The sequence below is a fragment of the Vanellus vanellus genome (assembly GCF_965231255.1).
Source record: "Vanellus vanellus genome assembly, chromosome: 9".
Lineage (NCBI taxonomy): Eukaryota > Metazoa > Chordata > Aves > Charadriiformes > Charadriidae > Vanellus > Vanellus vanellus.
This window is the reverse complement of record NC_138914.1, coordinates 9,201,508-9,224,898: the sequence shown is the minus strand read 5'-3', so window position 1 is coordinate 9,224,898 and position 23,391 is coordinate 9,201,508. Positions and strand designations below refer to the sequence as shown.

At 42.9% G+C, this 23,391-nt stretch overlaps 1 protein-coding gene across 1 annotated transcript in view; it reads left to right on the top strand.

Annotated features, from left to right (window-relative positions):
* Positions 1-3,106: 3,106 nt before the first annotated feature.
* Positions 3,107-23,391, top strand: part of SUMF1 (sulfatase modifying factor 1) — a gene marked incomplete at its 5' end in the record, with an annotated part of 40,139 nt that continues 19,854 nt past the window's right edge. Inside the window, 3 exons of the mRNA XM_082487740.1 lie at positions 3,107-3,322; positions 8,562-8,735; positions 11,115-11,189. Coding sequence (XP_082343866.1) covers positions 3,107-3,322; positions 8,562-8,735; positions 11,115-11,189 — 465 coding nt within the window. The remainder of the gene's footprint in view (positions 3,323-8,561; positions 8,736-11,114; positions 11,190-23,391) is intronic.

Below are 23,391 nucleotides of genomic sequence, written 5' to 3'. Positions count from 1 at the left end.
TTTATGTTACTGAATTTGCAATTAACTGTTGACTTCTTTGGACTATTTTCGATGGAAAGTACTCCAGCCTGCTGGGTGTGTTTGCAGATTTTTTGTCTCTGCTGTTGGTTCAGCTGCACAAGCAGCAGCCCTGAAAGAAAAACTAGAACAGGAGATATTCCAGGCAGTCACCAGGACTCTAAGGATCAAGCTGCCTAATCTTGCTTGTGGCTGGTCTTCACGATGAGGTGGATGATCACAAAAGCTTCCTGTGGTCAGAGCTGTCCATGCCAGCGCTGCAGCACTGGGAAATGAAAAGCACCACTAACAATAAGGACAAATGCTAGGCAACATCTCAGCTTTTCAGCTAAGCGCTGAAAAGTCTCTTGTTTCTACAATATTTTAATAACGGTGAAATCAGTGTCTTAATCCTGAAGCATGGTGCACTCAGTGCAAGGAAAGAGAATAATTAAATCCTGTGTGGAAGAGATTAGCTGCCTGTGAACAAATGACTTAGGAGTACAAACATGATCAATAAATGACACCAGCAAAAGTTCTCAGAAGCCCTCAGGATTACAAACTGGAGATTGGATGTTGCTCAGAAGCAAACTGTAATTGTAATTATTTCATTTAGTCTCCTGAGAGAATAAGGAACATAAACCTTCATGATGGAAGTAGACAAATGATGCAGAAAAGAATTCTAGGAAAAAGAGCGATGAGAACAAGTGGGCAAGATACACTAGAGAACTGTCCCAGCTCATTGGAAATTAGCTGATTTTCTTGAATTCCATCATGACACAGCCAGAATCCCATGGCTTTAATAAAGGGAAGTTATCCTGGCAGACTGCTTTCTGTTCTGGAAGACTGTAGAATTTGGATACCTAGACTTTGCTGTCATTTCAGTAAATTGCATTGGAAATTTGGAAGGAGAAAGTAAGTTATATTTACTTTGCATTTTCATAGACGTTCTATGAAGCTCACTGTTTCAACCTAAAAGGAATGTTTACATTTGCTGACCCTGAAGAAGCAGGGGTTGATTTTATAATTAAATTTTTATTCATTTGTTTTCCTGCACTCCGCTGCTTTTCTAAGTACGTCACAGGGCAAAAGGGACTAATGATGGATAATTGAAATGCATGCTTGTGAAGACTCCCAGCACTGTCATTTTACACACAGTAAAATTTCATACAGCAAATACAGTTGAATAGCGTTCCTTTCCAAAGTAACTAATACAAAACAAACAAAGAAAAAAAACCTGCTTCACTATGGCCATGCTTCTTTTTGCTGCACAGTCCTGATCTGTACCAGGAAAAATTATACTAAATATTTGAATATCCCACAGAATGAGTAAAGATTTCTTTCAGCACAGTGGAGGATCCAGAAGATCCATTCTGCTGACAGTCCTGAACAGAAGCAAAGTAAAGATTTATATGACAGAGCACCAAACTCTTCAACAGCTACAGTGAACCACAGGAAGAAACGAAGGAAAACGAGGGCATTACCAGTTCCCTGCTGTAGAAGGTATTGACAGTTCTGGATGGAGACAGCTGATCACCATCTGCCTTAGGCTACGTACCTTGGCTGTGCAAACCCAACGGTGTGGGAATACAAAGGCAGTGCACCCTTTCTGCCCGCACACGAGAGAGCAGGGCTCTGGATTTACGTCACAGAAGAAGGCAGGCACCTGCACCTCCTGCTCTCCCGGCTCCTTAGCGGTGGGACGGAGAGCAGGAAGAGCCTTTGCTTTGATCGCAAAGTCCCAGCCGGCCGTGCTGGCACAGAGTGGGGTAGTCATTTGCTTCTTGCTACTAACAGCAAATTGGTACCTCTCCCAAGAGCAAAGTAGGAGGCCGTTGTGGCTCTGCAAAGTGCGTTTCCATTCCTGACCTGCTGGGCTTGCACACTAGCATGCTGCCGGTCACCTGCCTCGGGACAAACTGCTTCTCAGTCACCTGCACTGAAAACTCCTGTGAAAAACCCCAAACTGCAGCAACAGGATTTGATGTTTACTTGGAAAGAAAAGCATGTTTCTTCTTTTCCCCCTCCAGTGATGTTTTTCTCCACTCCATGGAGATGTTTTTGCCACAGAGACTGCTTGCGTCATACTTGGTAAAATCCATTTTTAAGCGTGTAAAATCCCAATCCCGGGATAAATACACAACCAGAAGTGCCCAAGGCATTTACCATTTCTTTATTTTTTCCTAAGTCCTGATTCTGAAATGACGCTGAATTGCATCACCCCGGAGATGAGGGTTCTCTGGGGCGGAGGGCCAGCATGCACTCCTACCTTACATGCCGCCATGGGGCACGCAGGTGTGACCATTTACGTTTGGCCCTTAGACCTGCACCTCCTGCGAGTCCCTGACATTAATGCTGTCTGCACGCTGTTGCCTGTCCTTCGGCTGCCGTTCCATCACAGGAATTTGCTGCAGAAGGGAAAGAAAGATAGAAAGCACTTGACCCACAGATGAGTACTGGTGTGCTTGGCCAGAGCGCGGCGCGGAGAACCCGGAGTCCTCGTGCAAGCTACCAGCGGCGATTTCCACAGGAGTTTATGGAAGGGCCGGTCCTCCCTTCTGCTGAGCGATACCGACACGAATGGAACTTCCCCTTAACAGTGAATATTGCTAAGTAACATAATCGGTCATCCGCGATGACCCCTAGTTGCAGTTTTTGACATCTCGGAGTGGGAATACTTGAAGGCAGCATCCACATTTCCCCATTTTTCGTGAGAGGAGCAGTAAACGACCGTGCTGCACCAAGGGATTATGTTGATGGGTAGTTAAGAAATTATTTTCGGGAAGACAGACCTATCCACATTTATTTCATGGACATATTTTCCTCAAGAACATTAATTGTAACGAGTACTGGCCATACATCGTGGACAAACCAGAATACCCCATACATTAACTACTGTCCGTGAGGTACCGGAGCGCTGGGTACAGCGTCTCTGCAAAGGCGCTTCGTTTAGGCCGTGTTTGCTTCAGCACTTAGTTATTTTAGGCAATGTGAAGGCAAACTTCAGATCCACCTCAGAAATGCTACAAGAGGCGGCGGGACGCGGCGCGGCCCCTTTAAGGCGCGGCGCGTCACCTGACCGCGAGCGGCACGTGGTGCCTCCGCCAATATGGCTGCGCCCACAGCAGCCTGCTCGCGGCTGTTCTGCTGCCTTCTCCTGCTGCTGGGGCTAGCGGCGACCGCCGGCACCGCCGGGGAGGCGGCTCCCGGTGGGGACTGCGGGTGCAGCGCAAGCCGTGGCGGCGCGGACGGGCGGGAGGCAGCGGCGCGGCGGTACTCGGCGGCGGTGGCGGCGGGCGGCGGGCGGAGCGCTGGGCACAGGCCGGTGAGCGGCGGGGAGCGCGTGGGGCGGGGGGAGCGGAGCGGAGCGGAGCGCCGCGCCGGGCCGGGCTGTGAAGTGGAGCGGAGTGGAGTCTCCTGCGGCGCTCGGGAGTGCCCGGAGCGCCCCGAGCGAGTGGGTTTCTGTGTGTAGAAAGAAACTCGAATTCAGATCGCTTCACGGCCCGCTGGGGCCGAACTCGTGAGAGCCTCGGTGCGGGTGCTTCGGATGGTTCTGCCTCGTTTTCCCCGCTCAGGGACTCCCCGGCGTCTCCCGGGTGCTCCTGAAAATGGAGAGAGGCTTAGGCTCCTGTCCTAGTGGCCTTCCCTGAGTCCCCACTTGTGTCTGTCACGACCGTGCCTCCCCATGCAAAGCTGAGATGTGATAAACCAATTCGAGGTGTTCAATTCGGCCAGAAGGTCGAGGGAGGTCATCCTTCCCCTCTACTTGGCCCTGGTGAGGCTGCATCTGGAGTACTGTGTCCAGTTCTGGGCTCCCCAGTTCAAGGACAGGGAACTGCTGGAGAGGGTCCAGCAAAGGCCTACAAAGATGATTAGGGGATTGGAGCGTCTTTCTTATGAGGAAAGGTTAAGAGATTTGGGGCTTTTTAGTCTAGAGAAGACTGAGAGGGGATCTTATCACTGCTTATAAATGCTTCACGGGAGGGTGCCAGGGGGATGGGAACAGTCTTGTTTCAGTGGTGCCCAGTGACAGGACAAGAGGCAACGGGCACAATTTGAACATAGTAAGTTCCATCTTAACATGAGGAGGAACTTCTTTCCTGTAAGGGTGGCAGAGCACTGGCAGAGGTTGCCCAGAGAGGTGGTGGAGTCTCCCACTCTGGAGACATTCCAAACCCGCCTGGGTGCCATCCTGTGCAACTGCTGGAGGTGCCCCTGCTCTGGCAGGGGGTTGGACTGGATGGGCTCCAGAGGGCCCTCCCAACCCTGACCAGTCTGGGATTCTCCTTGACTGGTTGTTTTGGCAGTCCCCCCACACCTTTACCTGGCTTTACAAACCTTTACACTGGGAATACATGTGCCTGAGTGGGGCTGTCTGTGTTCGTCTGTCCCAGGGAGGCGCTAGCTTGGTTAGCGTAGTCCCTGACTTGGTGAATATCAATCTTACTGTGGCTCTGGTTTTCCCCCAACTCATCTTTTTTTAGGTCTGTATTGGTATCAATAGAATTGAAACACTGATAAGGGATGCGTCGGGTCTCTTGTGTGTATTTCAGCAAAGCTATTGCTTATGTATGCATATCTAGATAGCCTTTCAGGTTCTCCTCATGGCTCTTTAATTACTTATTCCTTTCTATTTCTACTGCTGCTGTTCTTCTGAAAGACACCATCCAGAGCTAAGCATGCCCTCTTGATGAAGGCAGTGCTTAAAGTGGGTTGATGTGCTCTGACAGTGCCTACAGCGATACTGAGACTTTTTGTATCATCGGAGACCACATGCTTCACTGGATATCTTCAGTTATTAGAAATGGGATTGCCATTTCATTTCATGAAAAGTGCTAGTAAACTTTGGCAGACAAAATTGTACCACAGCAGACTTAAATCTTGTTCTTGTGCAAGACAGCTTGCAAATAGTAAAAACGTGAGGAGCTGTCTCTCTAATTGCCTCCTGGTGGTGTAACACTGGGAAGCTATGTCAGCTTGGGGAAAGCCTGTGTCACGCAGGCAGTGTGGATGCTTAACAGGTAAAGGGAAGGATGCACAGTGGTAACTAAGGCTTTACTCTTGCAGGCTGCACTTAAGAAATTTGAGTGTATTTATAGAGTTTGAATTAAATAATCTGTACTGCACTCGGACTATGTCACTGATCGACATTTCATGTAATAAATGTCAGCATTTCACTGGGAGTCTCGCTGTGGGGTGGAAAAGTCATTCGACTCTTACCTTATGCAAGGCAGCTGGCAACTTCAACAGCAGATAATGAAAACTAATTGCTGCTGTATTTTAATCTATGTTCACAACAGAACTTGTTTATGCTTAGCTAGGAAATGTTTTTACCAAAAGGAAAGTGAGGGTAAAATCGGCTTCTACTTCAACCACAACTGAGGCAGATTATTTCCGCTACATCTTTAAAAATGGGGAGCTAATACTTTGGTGGGTCTGCTCTATGTTACTGTAATACTTTCAATGTAAGTATAATCATAGGCAAATGTGGTCCCTGTTGTTGAAGCTGAGCTTCAAGGACAGTGAATTGCATGCGCTAGCTAAGTGACGTTATGAAGCAATTACTGTTGCACACTCTACCTAATACAGTAAATGATGTATCTGTCACCCTCTGCTGTTGGACTTCTGCTTCCATAGTTCAACTTCAGTATTTATTAGAGATTAGTTCCTCTGTGTTAGCTACCTGTACTTTAAAACTGGATGTTAAAGCTGCTTAATTAATTATACAAATGTGGTTTCTGGATGTGATGCCTGTGCAGAAAATCTGCTCTTCACTTAGTGTTGTGTTCCACCATTCTCAGCTGAAGAGTGCTGACAGACGCCTCAGCCTATGATGTGGTGTTACCGCAAAGCTGGCTGTCAAAGGAAGGTCCTGTTTCCAAACAGGAGGTGGAGCTGTGAAATGAGCCTTGGTGGGGGAGGATAATCCTGTGGAATCAATACTTGGACACAACGTTGGTGGACATGTCAGAAGTCACAGTTGTCCCTGTGTGAGAGGGCTGCAAAAGCAGCAGGTTTGTAAGAGAGCCCTTGGGTGTTCCTGGCTGAACACCCACTGGCAATCTATCGAGATTTTTCAGGGTTTGGAAATTAACGCTGGGCTGTAAAGCAAGAGTTAATTTCTCACGTGCTTTTAGACAGCAGCTCACTAGTGAGCTCTGAATCTTGCTTTGAAGACTGCTTCCAGGAGTTGTTTTAGCTACAGTGGGTTGGACAGAGATTGGAAGGAAGGAAGTGCTGCAACTTTGTACCACTTTGTCATTCCCTAAGTCCTAAAAAATGTAAGCAAATATACCCTGAAGCCCTTTTATGGTTTCAGTTAAAGGCAATCTGTAAGTGCTCAGTGGAGAAAAAATTATGAGGATGCAGCTAACTTTAAATGTGGTTAGTTCAAAGGAAAAAGTATTTGTAATGCTTCTTGCAGGCCTTTTGCAACTTGTGTGAATTTTAAGTGTTACTGGGAGAGATCCAAGCAAAAGGAGAGATCTATAGTGGAGAAGAAACAATGAAACTGGGTATGTAAGGTTACCTTAAATACTCCAGATTCTCTGATGAATAGGGAGAGGTGCTGGATAGCTGATGTGAACTTATTTACTGATCATTTGGTATGCTGGTGGTGTTACAATTAGACAAATAACAGTAAACTCCAGGAGCTGGATGGTAACTAATGATTCTTTTTGTTTTCCTGGTTCGTGAGTCAGTGTGGGCATCCAGATAAACTGTTTTGGTGAAAGCATCCTACTTTATGAAAAGAATCTTGTAAAGTAAGGAAAAAAAAAAAAACCCAAAAATTCCAACTATAGAAGAATCAAGGTCCTATAATCTAGGCTGTGCTGCAAAATAGCTATATGGACAAAGTCCAAAGTTCATGTCTGGTTCTGGGAACCCACCTCTTCATCTAAATAATGTTACATCAGTTCACATTTTTTACCCGATCTCTGCAGTTTGGCTGCTTTTAATATACTTGTTGCGTACTGTGTTATTCCACTATATGTATATGGAATTTTATTTGAACTCTTGTACATCTAAAAGTCAGGCTTCTTTTTCTGTCAGGACTTAAACTATGCTTCTGGAGTAGTGTTGGAAGTGTGCTACTCTGGAAACTTCTCTCTCGGTGAATATTTCTCTTATTAGACTTGAATTTCCTGAGCACCAAACATCAGGATCTCACAAAAAAAAAAAAAAAAAAAAAGCTGCTATCTCTTAGCACTGGCTTTGCTCGGTTTAGGTTCTGTCACTGGTCCTCCTGCTGGAATTCCTTGTAAGACTAGTGTGTGATGACAGATCGCCGCCAGGGTATGTTCAGGTGCAATATGAAGTGCCAAGGGATATTTTCCACAGGGGATGCCTATGTCAATGCTGTCTGGCTTTTTTGGGGGTCATCCACGCGCAAGCCCCTGACTGTTGCCAGAGGAGGAATGCGATGGTTCAATTCAATGTGAGTTAAGGGGTGACAGTAGCTCAGGAATACTGAAAAGAAGGGAGAGGGAGTTTTCTTCCCAAATTCTTTCATCTGTTGATGGTCGGCTGGGTAACATCTTGGCAAGGTAGCTCTTGGGTAGCCAGCCCTTGACACATCACCTGCCCATTGGGAAGCTTTTATGCAGCCTGAGTTGTCATTCTCTGTTCCAGCACAAGCTTCTGGGCAAGGACGGTGGATGCTCTTATTTTTTGGATAAGTGCGTTGCTCAGCCTGTGGTCTTTAGAGGGCTCTCTGGAAACATCTGATGAGGCATGACAAGACCTCAGGGGGGCCTTGGTCTTCCTGAAAAGAGCTCACTAAAGCCGACCAAAAATATGTTTTGTTTCTCTGGAAACTGAGGCCCTAAAGAGACGTCATCTTACTGAAATAGTTAAAATGTTATTCTGTTGCTCTTCCTTTACTTCTGAAGCTAGAGAGAGGCTCTTGCCCAAGGCCAGTCTTCCAGAGGAGGGAAATAGAACTGACTTGAAGGTTTGTCTTGTCTCTGGCATGCAGAGCTGCAGGTGCTGTGCCTACCTGCCAGGGAGCTGCATGGTTGGTAGTAAAATGCTACACGTGCCTGTTATTAAATGAAAACCCGTGTGTAGTTAGTATGCAAACAAGCATAGGCTTGTCCACAAAAGAGCACTTTACAGTTTTGTAATCTCCAGAGTCTTCATTGATGCATTGAGCCTTCCTAGGACTACAGCAAAATGCCAAAATTCAAAATTCCTCATCTAAAAATGAGCAGGACTCTGGATTGTTTCTTGGCTGTTTCTTTACTCTAAGGTACAGCAGGGGAATGTGTTTCTCCTCGTTAGAGCACAAGCATCCCCTCAGTAAAAGTTCTGTATTACACAGACTTCACATAGAAAGAGCTGCAAATGGGGGTTTTGTTCTCAATTTAAGTTCTGCGTCCTATTTCTTCCTAACAGGTGGTGATCAAGATGCCACTGTTGCCATTTTGTTGTGCTGTTTCTGTCAGTGAAATACTGCTCAAAGCAAAAGCATCTCCAAAGATGAGGTGGAGGAAGAGTAAGACCGATAAAAGACTTTTCAGTCTTTCATCTTCATAATCTTTTGGGTGGTGTTTTCTCTGCAGATGGTCTCTATTCCAGGAGGAGTGTTCACAATGGGCACTGATGAGCCTGAAATACAGCAAGATGGAGAATGGCCTGCTAGAAGAGTCCACATCAACAGTTTCTACATGGATCAGTATGAGGTCAGCAATGAGGAGTTTGAGAGATTTGTGAATTCTACTGGGTACATTACTGAGGTAAGGTGCAAAGGGATACAGTCTCCTGTCATCTTTCTTTGTGTTGGCAAAATCCCTGGTAAAACTTAGGCTGTTTGTTTGGGTTTTTTTTGAGGGAGTTCACAATACTTGCTTTGGATTTGCACAGTAGAATATTTCTGATGTAAGCAGTGGAGAGATGAAATTGTCTTGCTTTGCTGCCCAGGGGTCTGAAAGGGCATTTGAATGTATGCTGGTAGTAAGCGTCTCGATATCTGAACTAATATCTTCCCTGCAGCATGACTGAGGCAGCCTGGGTGAAACTAACAGATGGTTGAAGATGTCTATGCAGTTTTTTTTTGTTGTTGTTTTTATTTGTTTGGTTTGGTTTTTTTTTTGACCTAGGACATCTTTGTACCAGCAAAACTATGTTGTTAGATTTTTCTTATTTTGGAGGAACTGGGGAGAAAGGATCTAAAAAACCATGACAGCTGAGGACTCTGCAGGCTAGTTCAGTGCAGCTACTTGCTAACGAGCTGAGCAATAGAAGCCCTGCTGTCTAAAGAAGATATAATAGCATGTATAATAATAGTTTTGTGCATGTTACTGGGAACAATGGACTAAGTAAGAATATGTTATGGTTCTTCCAAGAAAGAAGCTACCTGTGCCTGATGCTCTCATCTTTCCTGACAGTTAACTGTTCCTACGCAACTTTTATAAAACCCTGACAGGCCTTTTCGGCAAATAAAAGCCTCGGTAATGATCAGGTCTCAAAGGAGGCACTTTGCTGAATTCACGTGATAAAACTGGTTCTCATTTGGAAGACAGGATCCTTCTGGGTGGATGAAGGGCGTCTTTTATCTACGGCACTATTTCTGTTTTTAAGTTCTTAGCTCAATAACTATGACAAAAGGTTGCTTAACAATTTTGAGTTTGAACAGGGCTTACTTGTTGCAAGTGGCTCCTGGAACGAGCACATGTGCAGTGGTATTTGTAGCACTGCATCAGATGCAGCCTGCTTCAGATGGGCTTCATGGCTCAGCTGGTGTCGCGTGGTGCTCCACTTACCCTTTCTCCCTTCCACCCTCATATGGGGCCCCCTTTTACACTGGATTTGGAAAAATAAACTTGGAGTTAGAATAAACAGCACTGATTCTGCAGGGGTTTTTTTAGGACGCAGCTAAGCTGGCTTTGTGTATTTTTATAATGGTCATGTTACTTACAGCAGGTAAACAGAGCCAACCTACTACTACTTCGGTTTCCTTTATTAAGGACTAGACTGAACTGCAGTGGCAATTGAAATGTGAAAGTAAATAGAAAGCTGAAGAAAAAGTCTCCAGATGCGCAGCCATCTTGTTGAACCGAAAGTATTTTTTGTTTTAAGCGAACTTAAAAAAAAAAAAAAAAAAGCCCTTGATGGAGGCTGTCAGACTGAAATCTGGGGTCCTTTAGGTGATAAATCTGGGGTCCTTTAGGTGATAAATCTGGGGTCCTTTAGGTGATAAATCTGGGGTCCTTTAGGTGATAAATCTGGGGTCCTTTAGGTGATAAACCTGTTTGCCTGTCTCTGGGTGTTTCAGATTGGGCACAAGAGGAAAAAAAAAAAAAGTATTTTTTTTCTTCTCTTTACTTCTTGAAGCTGAATGTATAAAGATTATGGTCATATGCTAAAACTTCTTGTGATTTGGTGGTGAGTGGGATCCTTCTTTCAAACCGTGCTTCTTGAAGAGTTCTGAGCACGCAGAAGCAGCTCGTGGTGATCCCTCTCAGTCTTTGAATGCTTATAATGAAATGAAGAAATTGAGGAGGGCAAATGTGTTGAATTCTGATAACGTGCTTTGACTTCCCTAGTATATCAATTTGCTTTACCAAGGGGAAAAACCCTATGTTGATATCATGTACTGTGATTCATTGAAATGATTTGTATTTTTTGTTTCTTTTGACTTCACATAATGGTAGATATAATGATTGGGTTACTTTAAATTCTTATATTGTTGTTGTAACAGCACTTTAAAACATGGTGCTAGTGATGATGAAGGAGAAGTAAGTGACAAGGCTGAAGTCTTTTATTGTGATTCCCAAAGGAAAAATAAGAGAAATGAAATATGCCTTTGAATGTTAGATTATTGACTGTACCATTTTAAAGCAGTTGGGACAATTGGAACAGCTTTTTTAATTAATAGGAGTAAAAACATTTGCAGAAGCTCTGTGAGCTGCCATCTGTCCAGTGGCTGTTGAAGAACAACGACATCCAGAGATAAAATGACTCCTCTTCTGTTCCAAAATAACTTCCTTGAAAGAGAACTCAAAATTACTATTAGAATTTCCTTATCCATGATAAGATAAATCTGTAAATGTGAGAGGCATTTTAAGAATAATATTCCTTTGATAATATGGTTGAATCTTTTGTTCTTTCCATAGGCAGAGAAATTTGGCGATTCCTTTGTGTTTGAGGGAATGCTGAGTGAAGAAGTGAAAGCTGACATCCACCAGGCAGTGAGTAACACAGCAGGGTAAAACTTGCTTAGGAATCACTGGCATAGATGCGTTAGCAATTATGGCAGTAATATCTAAATTGTGGGCTGTTCCCAAAGCTATGTACGAAAATGGGGTTTATGGAGGAGTGTTTGGTCTAGAATAATAGACTCCCTCAAGTGTGGAGGATTTACGGTCTATTCTCTGGTCTCCTTTGTTTTTAAACAAACGATTAAAAAAAATCTGCTCCTGATTAGTAAAAGTTAGTATCAACCCCTTCTTGTATTTTTTTTTTTCCCTCCTAAATGAGAGATATTTAGGACTGTAGTTAAGTGGTGCAGATATAAGGCTGTTTATTTGCATTACATGCAACGCAGTGGTGCTTTGGAAATTCAGAGGTCAGTAGTGGCTCCACTGAGTGATATGCTATGTAGGCAAAGAACAGGAGTGCTTCTGGCTCCACGAGCATGTGCACGTATGACGGGCACGCTCTGCCAATGCAGTCTTAAGTCCAAACAAAGTGGGTAAATCCTGGATCCTACGGATTTCAGAAAATAAGGATAATGCGTGTGTCTGATATGATAGCGATGCTTGCATGAGTGCTTTTTCTAGGTTAACTAGAGGCAAATATTCCAAAGTAGTATCATTTCTATGGCAGACCTGAGTCTATAAGACTCATTATGTTGTGAATGGCTTAAGTTTATTGTGCTTCCTGCATCTCTGTAGAAGATCCTGTATGCTTTGCTTCATCTTGCTAGAGCTACATGGCGATCCTGGTAGCTGCAGTGCTGATTAAGCTGGAGCTGATCCAGTTTTCCTGTTGAGTGGAAGTCAATATTGGTTTAAAAATAACCAAAAGTTCAGAGGTGAAGCTTCCCTGTACACTCCTTCCTCTTTTTTCTGTTGTGAATGTGTTGCTGAGCCTTTCTTTGGCTTCATTTACCTCCTCCTTAACCTTAACAAGTCACTTAATCTTTACCACTCCTGATAGTAAGCAGATTATGTATTGTCATCTCCTGGACAAATTTATCTGCTTTCAGCAGAACTTTGGACAAGAGGACTGCCTGAGGTCCCTTCCCATCGGAATAATTCTCAGGTCTGATGAAAACACTGCGTTTCCAGATCTCTTGTCCCATGCCTTTAAAAAGGCCTTATAAGTGAAGCATTCTGAAGTGCCTAGTGTGGCAATTTTGGGCAAGGTGTGTGCCTTCAAGTTGCGTTTACGCTGGATGGGAATTTCTTTGGGTTTTTTTGGTTAATTTTCTTTTGGATCCACAAAGCTAACTTGGCTCATTCTGCAACTGCTCAAATCAACACAGGGAAGCAAGATGTATGCACGGCAGGGGTAAGGTAGCAGCAGGACTGAAACTGCATCTTTTGTCAATAGTTCAGTTATACGTAAGTAAGTTTTAAGTGAAATTGCACCTATAGAAGAGCACAACTTTTTCTTGCCACCTTTTTCACCTTCTCATGCTCGATAAGCAAAGAGAGAGAGGGGACAATCCAAGACGAAATTCTTCTAGTTAGTAGCAAGGTTTTACTTAGGCACACCACTTGATCCCAGGTACAACTTCAGGAGTTTAGAGGATTATTATTTATTATGAAAAGCAACTGAGAAAATTTGGGGGTTTAGTATTTAGTCATTTAATTTTCTCCAAAATAGTTTATCGCGCAAAGAGACTTTTTTTCCCCACGTGCATGGTGCAATAACTTAGAGTAGGGAATGTTCATTGTTCTATGTAAATGATGCTCTTGGTTGAGGGTGGAAGCCTGTAGAGTTTGATTTTTATCTTCAAGGGACAGACTGATAGATGGGAGGTTTCAAGAATCCCTTTGTGAATGTGTGCTGTGAATGCCTGGCAAAAAATGTGAGGGTTTGTTTCCTACTGTAAGGAAAGGAAGATTACAAAAGTAGTTTATCTTTTAATTCAGGACTAACATTTGTGTACTGTGAGGTATAAGAAGACTAAATTGGACTTCCCAAATACTACCGTAACTGATGCTGAGGGTAGAATAACTGCAGATGGGCTCATCTCATCTTCACAACAGTTGGTATTAAGAAATACTTTTTCCTGCCCTAGTTCTGTGATGCAGAAATCCCTAAATCAGGCTCTCTGTTTTAAAACAAACAAACAAACCCTAAGAATGCTGGTGTAAGCTCAGTCTTGGCTATTTGTATAAACACATACAGAGTGTTGGGAGCCACTTTCCTGGGTGTGTCAGCCAAATTTTAAAGTGTTGGCTGTAATGCTAACAGAACGAGTATTATGCCAGAGAGCTGGAATGGAGCCCAAACTGGTCTTTTTGGCTGCTTCTTCGTGAAGGCTTTCTGTATTTGTTAAAAGTAAACTTTAGGAGACTCTCCTTTTGCCATGTTTTCAGTATGTATTATTAGGTCATTTTGTGAGTTGCTAGCATGCAGGGCATTGTTGGAATAGAAAGATAGTATAATCTTTATACTAATTATTTTGGTAAAGTGATCTGGAGAATAGTGACTACCATTTAGGTTGGCACTTCTTTATGCTGATGCTGTGGACAAACTTATGTTCTAAAACATGGTAATATTGTGAGGAGGTGAAAAAGAAACTAGAAGCTGCTTTTCTTCCTTCTGTGTGCCTGCCTCCTCACCAGCTACATACCACAAAATCCAACTCTTAGCAAGGAACTTCTGTCTGCGAGGAGAAGGTGTCAGAAGGCAGCTCTGTGGTACAGCTGGAAAGAACTCTGTCTGAAAATACAGTTTAGAATTTTGTCTGTATATACTTCTGCCTCTCAAAACTGTGTCTTTTTGTTGGTCTAATACACATTTTCTGTGAGAGGTTATAAATGTTGAGAGTACTGCACAGACCATAGTTGCTTTGCGAGTCTTTGGGGTTTTGTGGCAGTGCAATTTGTAGATTAGAGCAAACAAGCATCTTCCAGTTGCAGGGAAGGGAAGCATCAGCCATGGGTATGTGGTGTTAGAATGTAATGTAGCCTGACTGCTTCTCAGACAGCCAAATTCTGTGCAGGCCATGCTTATCACAGATAAATGAAACTAATAAAATGCATTAATGGTTTTCTATAGATCGTGCTTTCAAGAAAAAAGTTTCTATAGACAACTTGCAAGAAACTACTTATTGCTAAAATGCAGAAGCATCCCGACTATGGGGCAGGGACTTCAAGGGTTCTACAAAAGCAAATTCTTCCTAGGGATCTGTAAACTTAAATTAAACAATAGAAAATAAAAACTAGCTTCTTGTTACATTTCCTGAAATGTTTAAATTCTGTGGGTGTCTGCTGGGGAAAAAATGGTGAAAGAAGTGAAAGGAATATAATACTATTCAATTGCTTAAAGAAAAAAAAAAACAACCCACATTTTAAAACTTGGTTACTGCAGTCTAACCATTCAAATGTAATCCAAAAAAGTGTAAATTGCATGAAGTTGGCTTGCATCAGCAGATTGTAATGATCAGCAACAGAGAAGATCAAAGCTTTTTTCTTGAGGTATACCTTAGTCAACTAGTATTTTAGCTTGTGGTATGTACCTTCAGGAATCGTAGCTATGACCATGAAAAGCAGAAATAAGATGGAAACTTTGGTATGTTACTGGTACTGAAAATTCCTCCACCAAATGGATGGGAGAAAAGGCTGTGTTTTTATTTTGCCTTAGTGGTTCAAACGTGTTGTGATAAGGCTTTTCTCCAGCTGAAGCACAGGGGTGCTAAATGCAAATGTGAGAAAAGGGAAGAGCAACAGGAACACGTATTTTGGAAGTAGTATTTCATACGCAGTGAAAGAATTGGGGAGAGGTGGACGTGAAGCTATTGAACTGAATGGTATCGATAACAGCTCCTATAAATAATGGGGGGGGGTGGTGGTGGTGGTGTCTGTTGGGGAGTATCTGGGGGTTTTGCTCTATTTGGCCACTTTGGCTTCTCCAGTTCTTAAACCAGACAAATTTATCATAGGCCCTCAAAGGAAGCAGACAGCTCAATTAGAACAGAGGTGGGGCTGGTGAAAGCTAATGCAGGAGCAAACCAGCTTAGCACGTAGAATAATTGTTGGAGCTTTGGGTGTGCATTTCCTGGAGGTGAGGTGGTCTCCCAGATAGCCACTGCTACAGGAATGTAGGTTGGAGTGAACCCGCCTCTGGCAGGGAAGCAGTAAAAAGGGGTGTAGCAGCCAATAATTGAATTGTTCTAGATTTCTGGGAACTTGAGTTTTAATTTTGGCCTCTAAGTTTGTGGTGGTAACATGGCAGAGAGTGAAAATTTAGCACTGTAACAGATGAGGGGGTTACCGATAGACCGGCTGAGGACTTTTTCAAATAAAATAGGATTTTCTAGGGCAACGGTGGAAGGTCCTTTGAAGCCAAAATGTTTTATGCGGGCTGAACAAGTTTTGATAGCTTCACATATTAAAACCAGTTCTCAGACTTGCAGATTAAAATCAGCTACTAATTACTGCATCTATTAGAGCTATTAAATTATGGCTTTTCTTGGGTACTCAGCCTTTGGTTTAGATGTCATAGATAAAACACAGCCTAGAATTGCCAATAGTTTGGCCCTCAGAGATTATTTTTTCTTTCCTTCTCTTTTGAGAGAATTTGGGGAAATGGAAAAAGCTCAAAATGTAGAGATTTTGCTGTTCTTATTTTATGATGAAACTGTTTTCCTGCTCTTTTATCTCCCTAACAGAGTTAAGGTGAAAGTAGAGAGGGGGAAATGCAATGCCCAGTGCTATCATTCCAAGGCATTGTAAAATGCCATTTATATGGCATTTTAATGTATCCTAGAGCGAAAAGCGTGGGGATTGTGTCTGTGAAATGAGAAGGTACTGAGGCGTGCTTGCCAGTGAGGGGATTTGAGAGCTCTTGCAAATAACTGCAGGAGTTTCACTTGCTGTGCAGCTGCCGTGACCAAAGTAAACAGGATAGCACTTACCGAGACTGCAGTACAGCATAAGTCAGGTTTGCTCACTGGAGAGTAGTGGGGATGTTTTTTATTCTTGGCTTGCAGAAGATAGCAAAATTAATTTCTGCTTCTAGGCCAGATAAATTCTGCAATGAAGAGACCGAAAGTGTACAGATTTGTGTACTTCATTTGTCTTTAGGAGGTATTGAATTTTTGGTCTGAGAAGGGAATGAAATTAGTCCACTGGCAGACTTGAGCAAATGCTATTAAGGAGTTCTGGTCAATCTAGAGCTGTTGGATGGTACTTTCATCCCTGTTTGTATGGAAACCTCTGCAGTGGTCTTGAGCTATGCAATTTACCTACTTATAGCAGTGCCTCTAGTCTGTAACTCAACAGGCATAGGCCCATTCTAAAAACAGTGAAAACATTAGGCATTTCAAATCATGACTGAAAGGAGCAATGTTTATCGGTAGGATAGCAGTGAGCAGTGTTAGTGTTTGCAGCAGTTACTGTGGAGTAACTGGATGCACCTTCGTACAGCATCCAATAATAACTTCCTTATCTGTGGCTTGAGGGGAGAGCAGGTGGGTTATCCTATAGTTTGTCTGATAGTGTTAAAATGTCAACATACACAGGATGATGCATAAGCAGAAGTTTACAAATACACTTGTCACTTTAAGGGTAAATTTCACCTATACCACCTTTGGCTTTTGCTTTTTCTGATGCCTTTCAGAGAGGAAACTGAAATCAGAGGAAGAGATGAGTGAGCCTATTTCTGGCAGCTACCGATGCTTCGTATATCCCCTAGAAGGAGTTGGGAAGATGGAGCTATTGAACTGTTAATCTCAATCTTATGCTGTACTCCCACTACTGGTATAAAGAACGGTGTGCAGGAAACATCTCTCACTGGGAATTACCAGTAATATTAGTCCATACTTATCAGTATAAACTACAGCTTTAAAGCAGGCATTGCTTGTGCCTCAGGCTGTAGATATATCCATGCACTCCTCTTTTTCTTAAAGCTCATATTCATTTGGTTATGGAAAAAATTACTAGCTTGAGTGCAGATTTAGACGCTGGCTGAAAAATAGGCTTCCAGAGATGGAACTCACCAGGAATATCAGTTCCTCAAAAGAAGCTTCTTTGGATTCCAAAACTTGCACTTAATAAATCTTAGTGGATTTTAGCATCAAATGTTTTTGGTTGTTTTTCTTGGAGGATTGACATAGCTGTGAAGTATTACCCTGTTTGAATGAGATTCAATGATCTTTCCTTATGCAAAGGAAAAGGTCCCTTTGTAGAAATGAAGTGCTAGCTTCCTATTAAGTCCGAAATCTTTTCTCTAACGTATGACTTCAAGTATATTTATTCTTATGCTATAAAGCTGCTGCCTTTCCTTTTTGTGGTACTGCAATCTCAAACTACTTTAAAATATTGGGATTTAAGGCAAACAATAGGAGTGTTCGATATTAAACAAACCCCCTTATTGCTTTCATTTCTGAGCTAATGAGGGAGGCTAGAAACCTTAGAAAATAAGAATGAAAACAGTTTCTTCTGTAATTAGAGCTTTTGGGGAGCTGGACTTTTAATTGATGTAGTAAATATCATGGGACTTGCATTAGCATTGCAGAAGCTGGCAATCAAGTATTAGTTATCTTCTGGAAAAAATACTCAACTGTCTACTTCTAAGCTGTTTCAGTGTGCTTAATTACTGATTTGGTGGGGAATTTGACAATCATGTTTCAGTTCAGTTTATGTACATAATTATAGAAGGTTTGTTCTTCTCTGCAGACTATTTTCAAGTACAAATATGAATTACAACTGCATATGCTGATTATGGTTCCCTTATGTAGCTACTATGACAACCTTGATAACTGGCGAGGAGAGATAGAGTCTTTGTCTTGAGCCTCAAAGCTGTATTCCCTTCCACACTATTTACATTGCAGTGTCTCCCTGACTCAGTTACAGCTGTTTCAACTTAAACACAAGCCTGTTGCTATAGAGATGATGTACTGCACAGAAATAGGTCATGTTCGTGCCATTTTCCGTGCACCGATTAAAAAGGAGAAGCAGAACTGCAGACTGGCGAAGGTGAACAGGGAGCGTGCATCTGCTGGAGGGCTTTTCGGTGCACTTGGAAAATGGCTTGAAAATCAAGTGGGACCACTCCATGGCTCTGACTTGTTCCAAGCTGCCCCTCGTGGTGTGACGTGTTCTGAGTCTGACTGCAGAGCTGAATCACGGGAGGGCTTAGCTTTGTCTCTGCACTCTCCTGATTTCCCCCTCTGACCCAGAGCAGGACTTCACGAAGGTGGTGAGAACAGCTGGCCAAAAAGCTGCATGGTTCCATCTCCCCCGAGAGCTTGCTGTGCTGATGCAGCAGCCCAGAATAGCTGCTCCTTGCTGATGTCTGGGACTGCTGAATGGTGGTCCCAGTGCTCGGCTCATCTGTTCATAGACACAGTCTGCTTCTGCAGGCAGGTGGAGGTTAATGTTTCCCCAGCTCAGGGGGTCCCACCAGCAGAAGGACAAGGACCTGTTGGAGCGGGGCCAGAGGAGATGCTGCGAGGACTGGAGCCCCTCTGCTGGGAGGACAGGCTGAGAGAGTTGGGGGGTTCAGCCTGGAGAAGAGAAGGCTCTGGGGAGACCTTCAAGCCCCTTCCAGTGCCTAAAGGGGTTCCAGGAGAGCTGGGGAGGCACTCTTGATCAGGGAGGGGAGCCATGGGATGAGGCGTGACAGTTTTACACTGAAAGAGGGGAGATTGAGATGAGATCTGAGGAAGAAGTTCTTTGCTGTGAGGGCGGTGAGCCCCTGGCGCAGGTTGTCCAGAGAAGCTGTGGCTGCCCCATCCCTGGAGGTGTTCAAGGCCAGGTTGGACGGGGCTTGGAGCAACCTGGGCTGGTGGGAGGTGTCCCTGCCCATGGCCGGGGGGTGGAACGAGATGATCTTCAAGGTCCCTTCCAACCCTAACCATTCTGTGATTCTGTGACTGGCAGTGCCTGGCTGGCGGAGCGGAGGGGAGGAGGTGCTGTAGTGATGCGCACTTGGGAGCTGCGTGTGGAAGGTGGGAGCGAGGTCTCTGCCCTCACTCTTAGTGAGAGAAGACATTTGTGAGGGCTGTTGGAAAGGTATGCTGATGCTACTTAGAAAAATAGGTGTAAATTTACTTGTGACCAGGACCACACTTAATGTGATTTCTTTGTGGTTTCTGAGGGGAAAATGACAGTGTCTTATCTGTTGCACAGTAGTTATTTTTATTTTTTAAACTCCCTGCCCTACTAAAAATGCTCTATTTTCTGTCTGCCTCTTTCTTCAGTAGTCTATTAATCAGCTGTTCAGGGTTTAGGATATGATTTAGAGGAGGGAAAATTGACAGAGATTTATGTGTTATCTGCCTTACATAGATAAAATAAAACCTCATCCAAAAATTAAATTCTTTACTGAATAACTGTTTTTTCCTTACATTTCCAATGTTATCCATGAGGGTGTTTGGGCCACTGGGTGTATTTCCCAGAAGTTATGAATAACTTCATAACTTCCCTGCTTCCAGCCTACGTGCACATTCCTTTTGCAGCCAAGAGGATGCTGTTGCAAATCAAAGATGTTCAGTGCTTAACACAATCTGATTCAAACAAGTGGTAACCTATAAGTCAGCTTCAGAAACTGAAGTGTGTGTGTCTTTAAGAACCCACTGCTGTAAATGATTCCTGAAGTGTTTTCCAGACTTAGACTACTTTTCACTCAAAAAATCTCTCTTCAGACAGTTGATTCCTAAATTGCTAAAGTTCTTACTCTGCAATAACTTTTGCTTTTTCCAGATGTTTATCTTGACCTTGTGTATGCGGGCCTTATTATATTAAAATAGCATTATAGTGCTGTAGTACATAAAAGACAAAGTTGGTTTTTGGGTTTTTTTTTTTTTTTTTTGGTGCTACGTGTCTGGACAACAGCATGATTTTCTCATCATCTTATGGGCCTGACTCAAGGTTAAAATCTGCAGCTTTGTTACTTCAAGTGACTTGCTGCATGGTAGAAATGGAATTAGAGCCAAGATTAGCTACTCAGTTGAGTTTATTTTTGGTAATCCTTCAAATATATATAAATGTGATTTGAACTTAAAATTTGGAGATGAAGCAGGGGGTTGTGTTTATCTAACGTGGTCAGTGCCATATTAAATGCAAGACCAATACAAATGTTTTCATGGTTATCGACTGGGGGTTTTGTGGTTTTGGGTTTTTTTTTGTGTATGTGTTTTTAGGGGTATTTCCCTACTGCTCTTGCAGTATCAGTAGTGGTGCAATCCTGACAACAAAACTGACTTTCCTGATATTCCCCCCTTTGTTTTTTCTATGTATGTTTAGGAAGGATTTTTCTTCGAGATAATGTAAAGTAGCCTAAAAGTCTTGAAATCATCAGTTAATGGAGCAATTAATGTTAGGATATCCCAGCCTACTTTGAAAAGAAAATGGAATACTTAAAATTTTGAATTTTCTGCAGGCTGACAGTGGGAGTGTAGGCTTCAGTTCTGCAAATTGCTTCATGTGAGTGGAAAACTTGTAGGTTGAAGTTAGTGTATCTTCCCAGTATTCATAGAATCATAGAATGGTTTAGGTTGGAAAGGACCTTGAAGATCGAGTTCCAACCCCTCTGCCATAGGCAGGGACACCTCCCACTAGACCAGGTTGCCCAAGGCCACGTCCAGCCTGGCCTTGAACACCTCCAGGGATGGGGCCTCAACAACCTCTCTGGGCAACCTGTTCCAGTGCCTCACCACCCTCAAAGTGAAAAACTTCCTAATGTTCAATCTGAACCTGCCTTCTTCCAGTTTAAAGCCATTCCCCCTCATCCTATTGCTACATGCCCGAGTAAAAAGTCCTTCCCCAGCTCTCCTGGGGATATTATCATATTGTGTTCTTTTTCCTTCACAGTGCTATGGGTCTGTGATAAGCAGAACAGTGAGTTCTTGAAGTTTAATCCTGGAGCAGAGGGCTGGATAATCCAAGTTTTCAGCTGGATCAGACCAAAACAAGCATTGAGCGTCTCTGCCTCTGAAATGCGTTTTGCTCCTAGAACTGCATTTCCTTATACATCGAGGCAGTTGTGTAACGTTTGTAGAGCAGTTATGTTTAACCAGCTCTGTTACAAGGGACAGGTTGTGCTGGAAAGAGTTAATCAAAATGAAGGAGATATTGCCCTCTAATTTGGTATCTCTTCAAGATCTATTCAGCAGCATATGCTCCTATTTTTACAAGACGAATCTGTTGCCAGTCTGTGGAACACATGTTTTGGAGTGAAGCATGAGAACACTAAGCATTATGAAAGTAACTAAGCTCATTAGTGGCAAGGGGAGGGCTTTGCTGTATTAACTGTGATGTTGTAATATCTGTCTAATTAGCTCTTCTACTAATTAGATTTAGAGCAATTAAAAGCTTTAAAGACTTTTGAGAAGTTTTTTGAAAGGACTGTAAATTTCAGGTACATGACTTTCTCTTTTGGAAGGAGCGTCTTGGTACGTGCTCACTGGTGTCGGTGGCTGACTTAGATTAGTTTCCAATTAATTATTGAAGGCTGTATGTAGTTTATCACTGTTATCGCTGTCCTAGTACTATATGTGTAACTTCTCTAAAGATCTGGGTGTTCTGCAAAGACTGGCAGCCATTTGGTGTTAGTTCAGCAGAGCCCAAAACAGAAGACATGCACACGTAGTGCTCTCATGCGGAGAGATTATATTTTTCTTGGTTTAAAATAAACCATTCTGATTGAAAGCATCTGCTTTTTCTTTTGCATAACAAAAATGTTTTCCAAAATTAAAGTCTTCTAAAGCGTCAGTCTTTGCAGTCTCCTGCGGAGACTTTTATCCAAAACCCAGCATTTTAATTTACAAAAATGTGTTGTTCTCAAAACCATCATGATGAAGTCTTACTCATGTTCTTTCAGATTCACAGAGAACCTTTGGAAAATAGTACTGCGGCTCTCTTATTTTCCTTGAAGAGCTACGAAATTCTGACTTTGGATTCCTGTCCTATCTTGAGTATAGATTAAAGGTTAAAGCTCAAAATATACAAGCGATTGGTTAAATCAGACTACTTTTAAGCCTATTGACTGTAGTATCTGTTTGGCAGCTTGGTCATTCTGAGGCTTTAGTGCTATGAGTTGAGCGGAGTATCTCTCTGAATGAAGATCCTGTCTTTGGGTTTGAATGCTCAGTAACAGAGCTGTGGTTTCTAGAAAGAGATCAAATACTTTTCATGCTTTTTTGGAAATGGGTATGGGCTACACTTGTGGGGAGAATGGTGTTAGATTTGTTAGAGACTGAGCTAGAAGTAGTGGTTGGTGTTGTTGGTTTATGTGCTTGTCATGCGAGGGAGATCCTAAAGCAGGATCTTTAAGAAATGTCATTATTTTAGTAGTATGCCTGAAGCATCCTATTTAGATGGAGAACACATGGACAGAACGTCTCAGTCATCAGCAAGCTGCTGAAAGCATCTTTATTTCTTTTGTACTTAACGCCGATGTCTTCTCTTCGCTCGCTCTGGAGGAGCGAGCACCAGAAACCCCTGTGTGGACAGCCTGGAGGAGTCCTGCAGTGGGTTTAGGGATTCCAGCGCTTGTGCCTAGAGGTCACAAAGAGCTGTGGGCTCTTCAGCTGAGCGTAAGCCAACAACTCTGCAGCTTTAGTCCAGCATTGCTATTGACCTAAAATGAACTTTGAGGTAAGGTACCCAGATGTATGCTGTAGGCAAAATCTGTATGTGACGATGGGAGAAGAGTGAAAAGCTGTCACGGGAGCTGTTAGAGCATAGATTGATCAGATGCTTTAAAAATGAGCAGCATTTCTATTTCTTAGGCACTGCAGTTTATTTTCCTAATGAAACATTCAAATGAGCGATCTGATGTATAATTTAGACCAGAGTTTTTCTTAACAACTTATGTTTGTCATAGATAATTTTTTCTCTCATACACATGTAATTACATGTTAAATGCTCATCACTGTTGAAGGGTGCACTTTTCTCCTAGAAGGTGCTGTTAAAATTGTTTGACTGGACTGATGCTCTGTCTGACGAGTTCCAGCTTTCAGTGACTTACTTTTTGACTTTCCTGTGAAGGATTTGGTGAGTTAAAGGATAACACTCTTGGCACAGTTCCTACCTGTGCATATAACGCTTTACAAAGTTGGTTTGGCAGCATGATGCAGAGAAATAAAATATTCTTCTTCTTCTTCTCTTTGCCATCTCTTGAGTGGGGAAAGCTGAGGGGCAGTGGAGAGGGCAGAAGTTGCTGAAGGTTGTTCTACAGGCCAGGATTAGAGTAGCACCTGGATCTCCT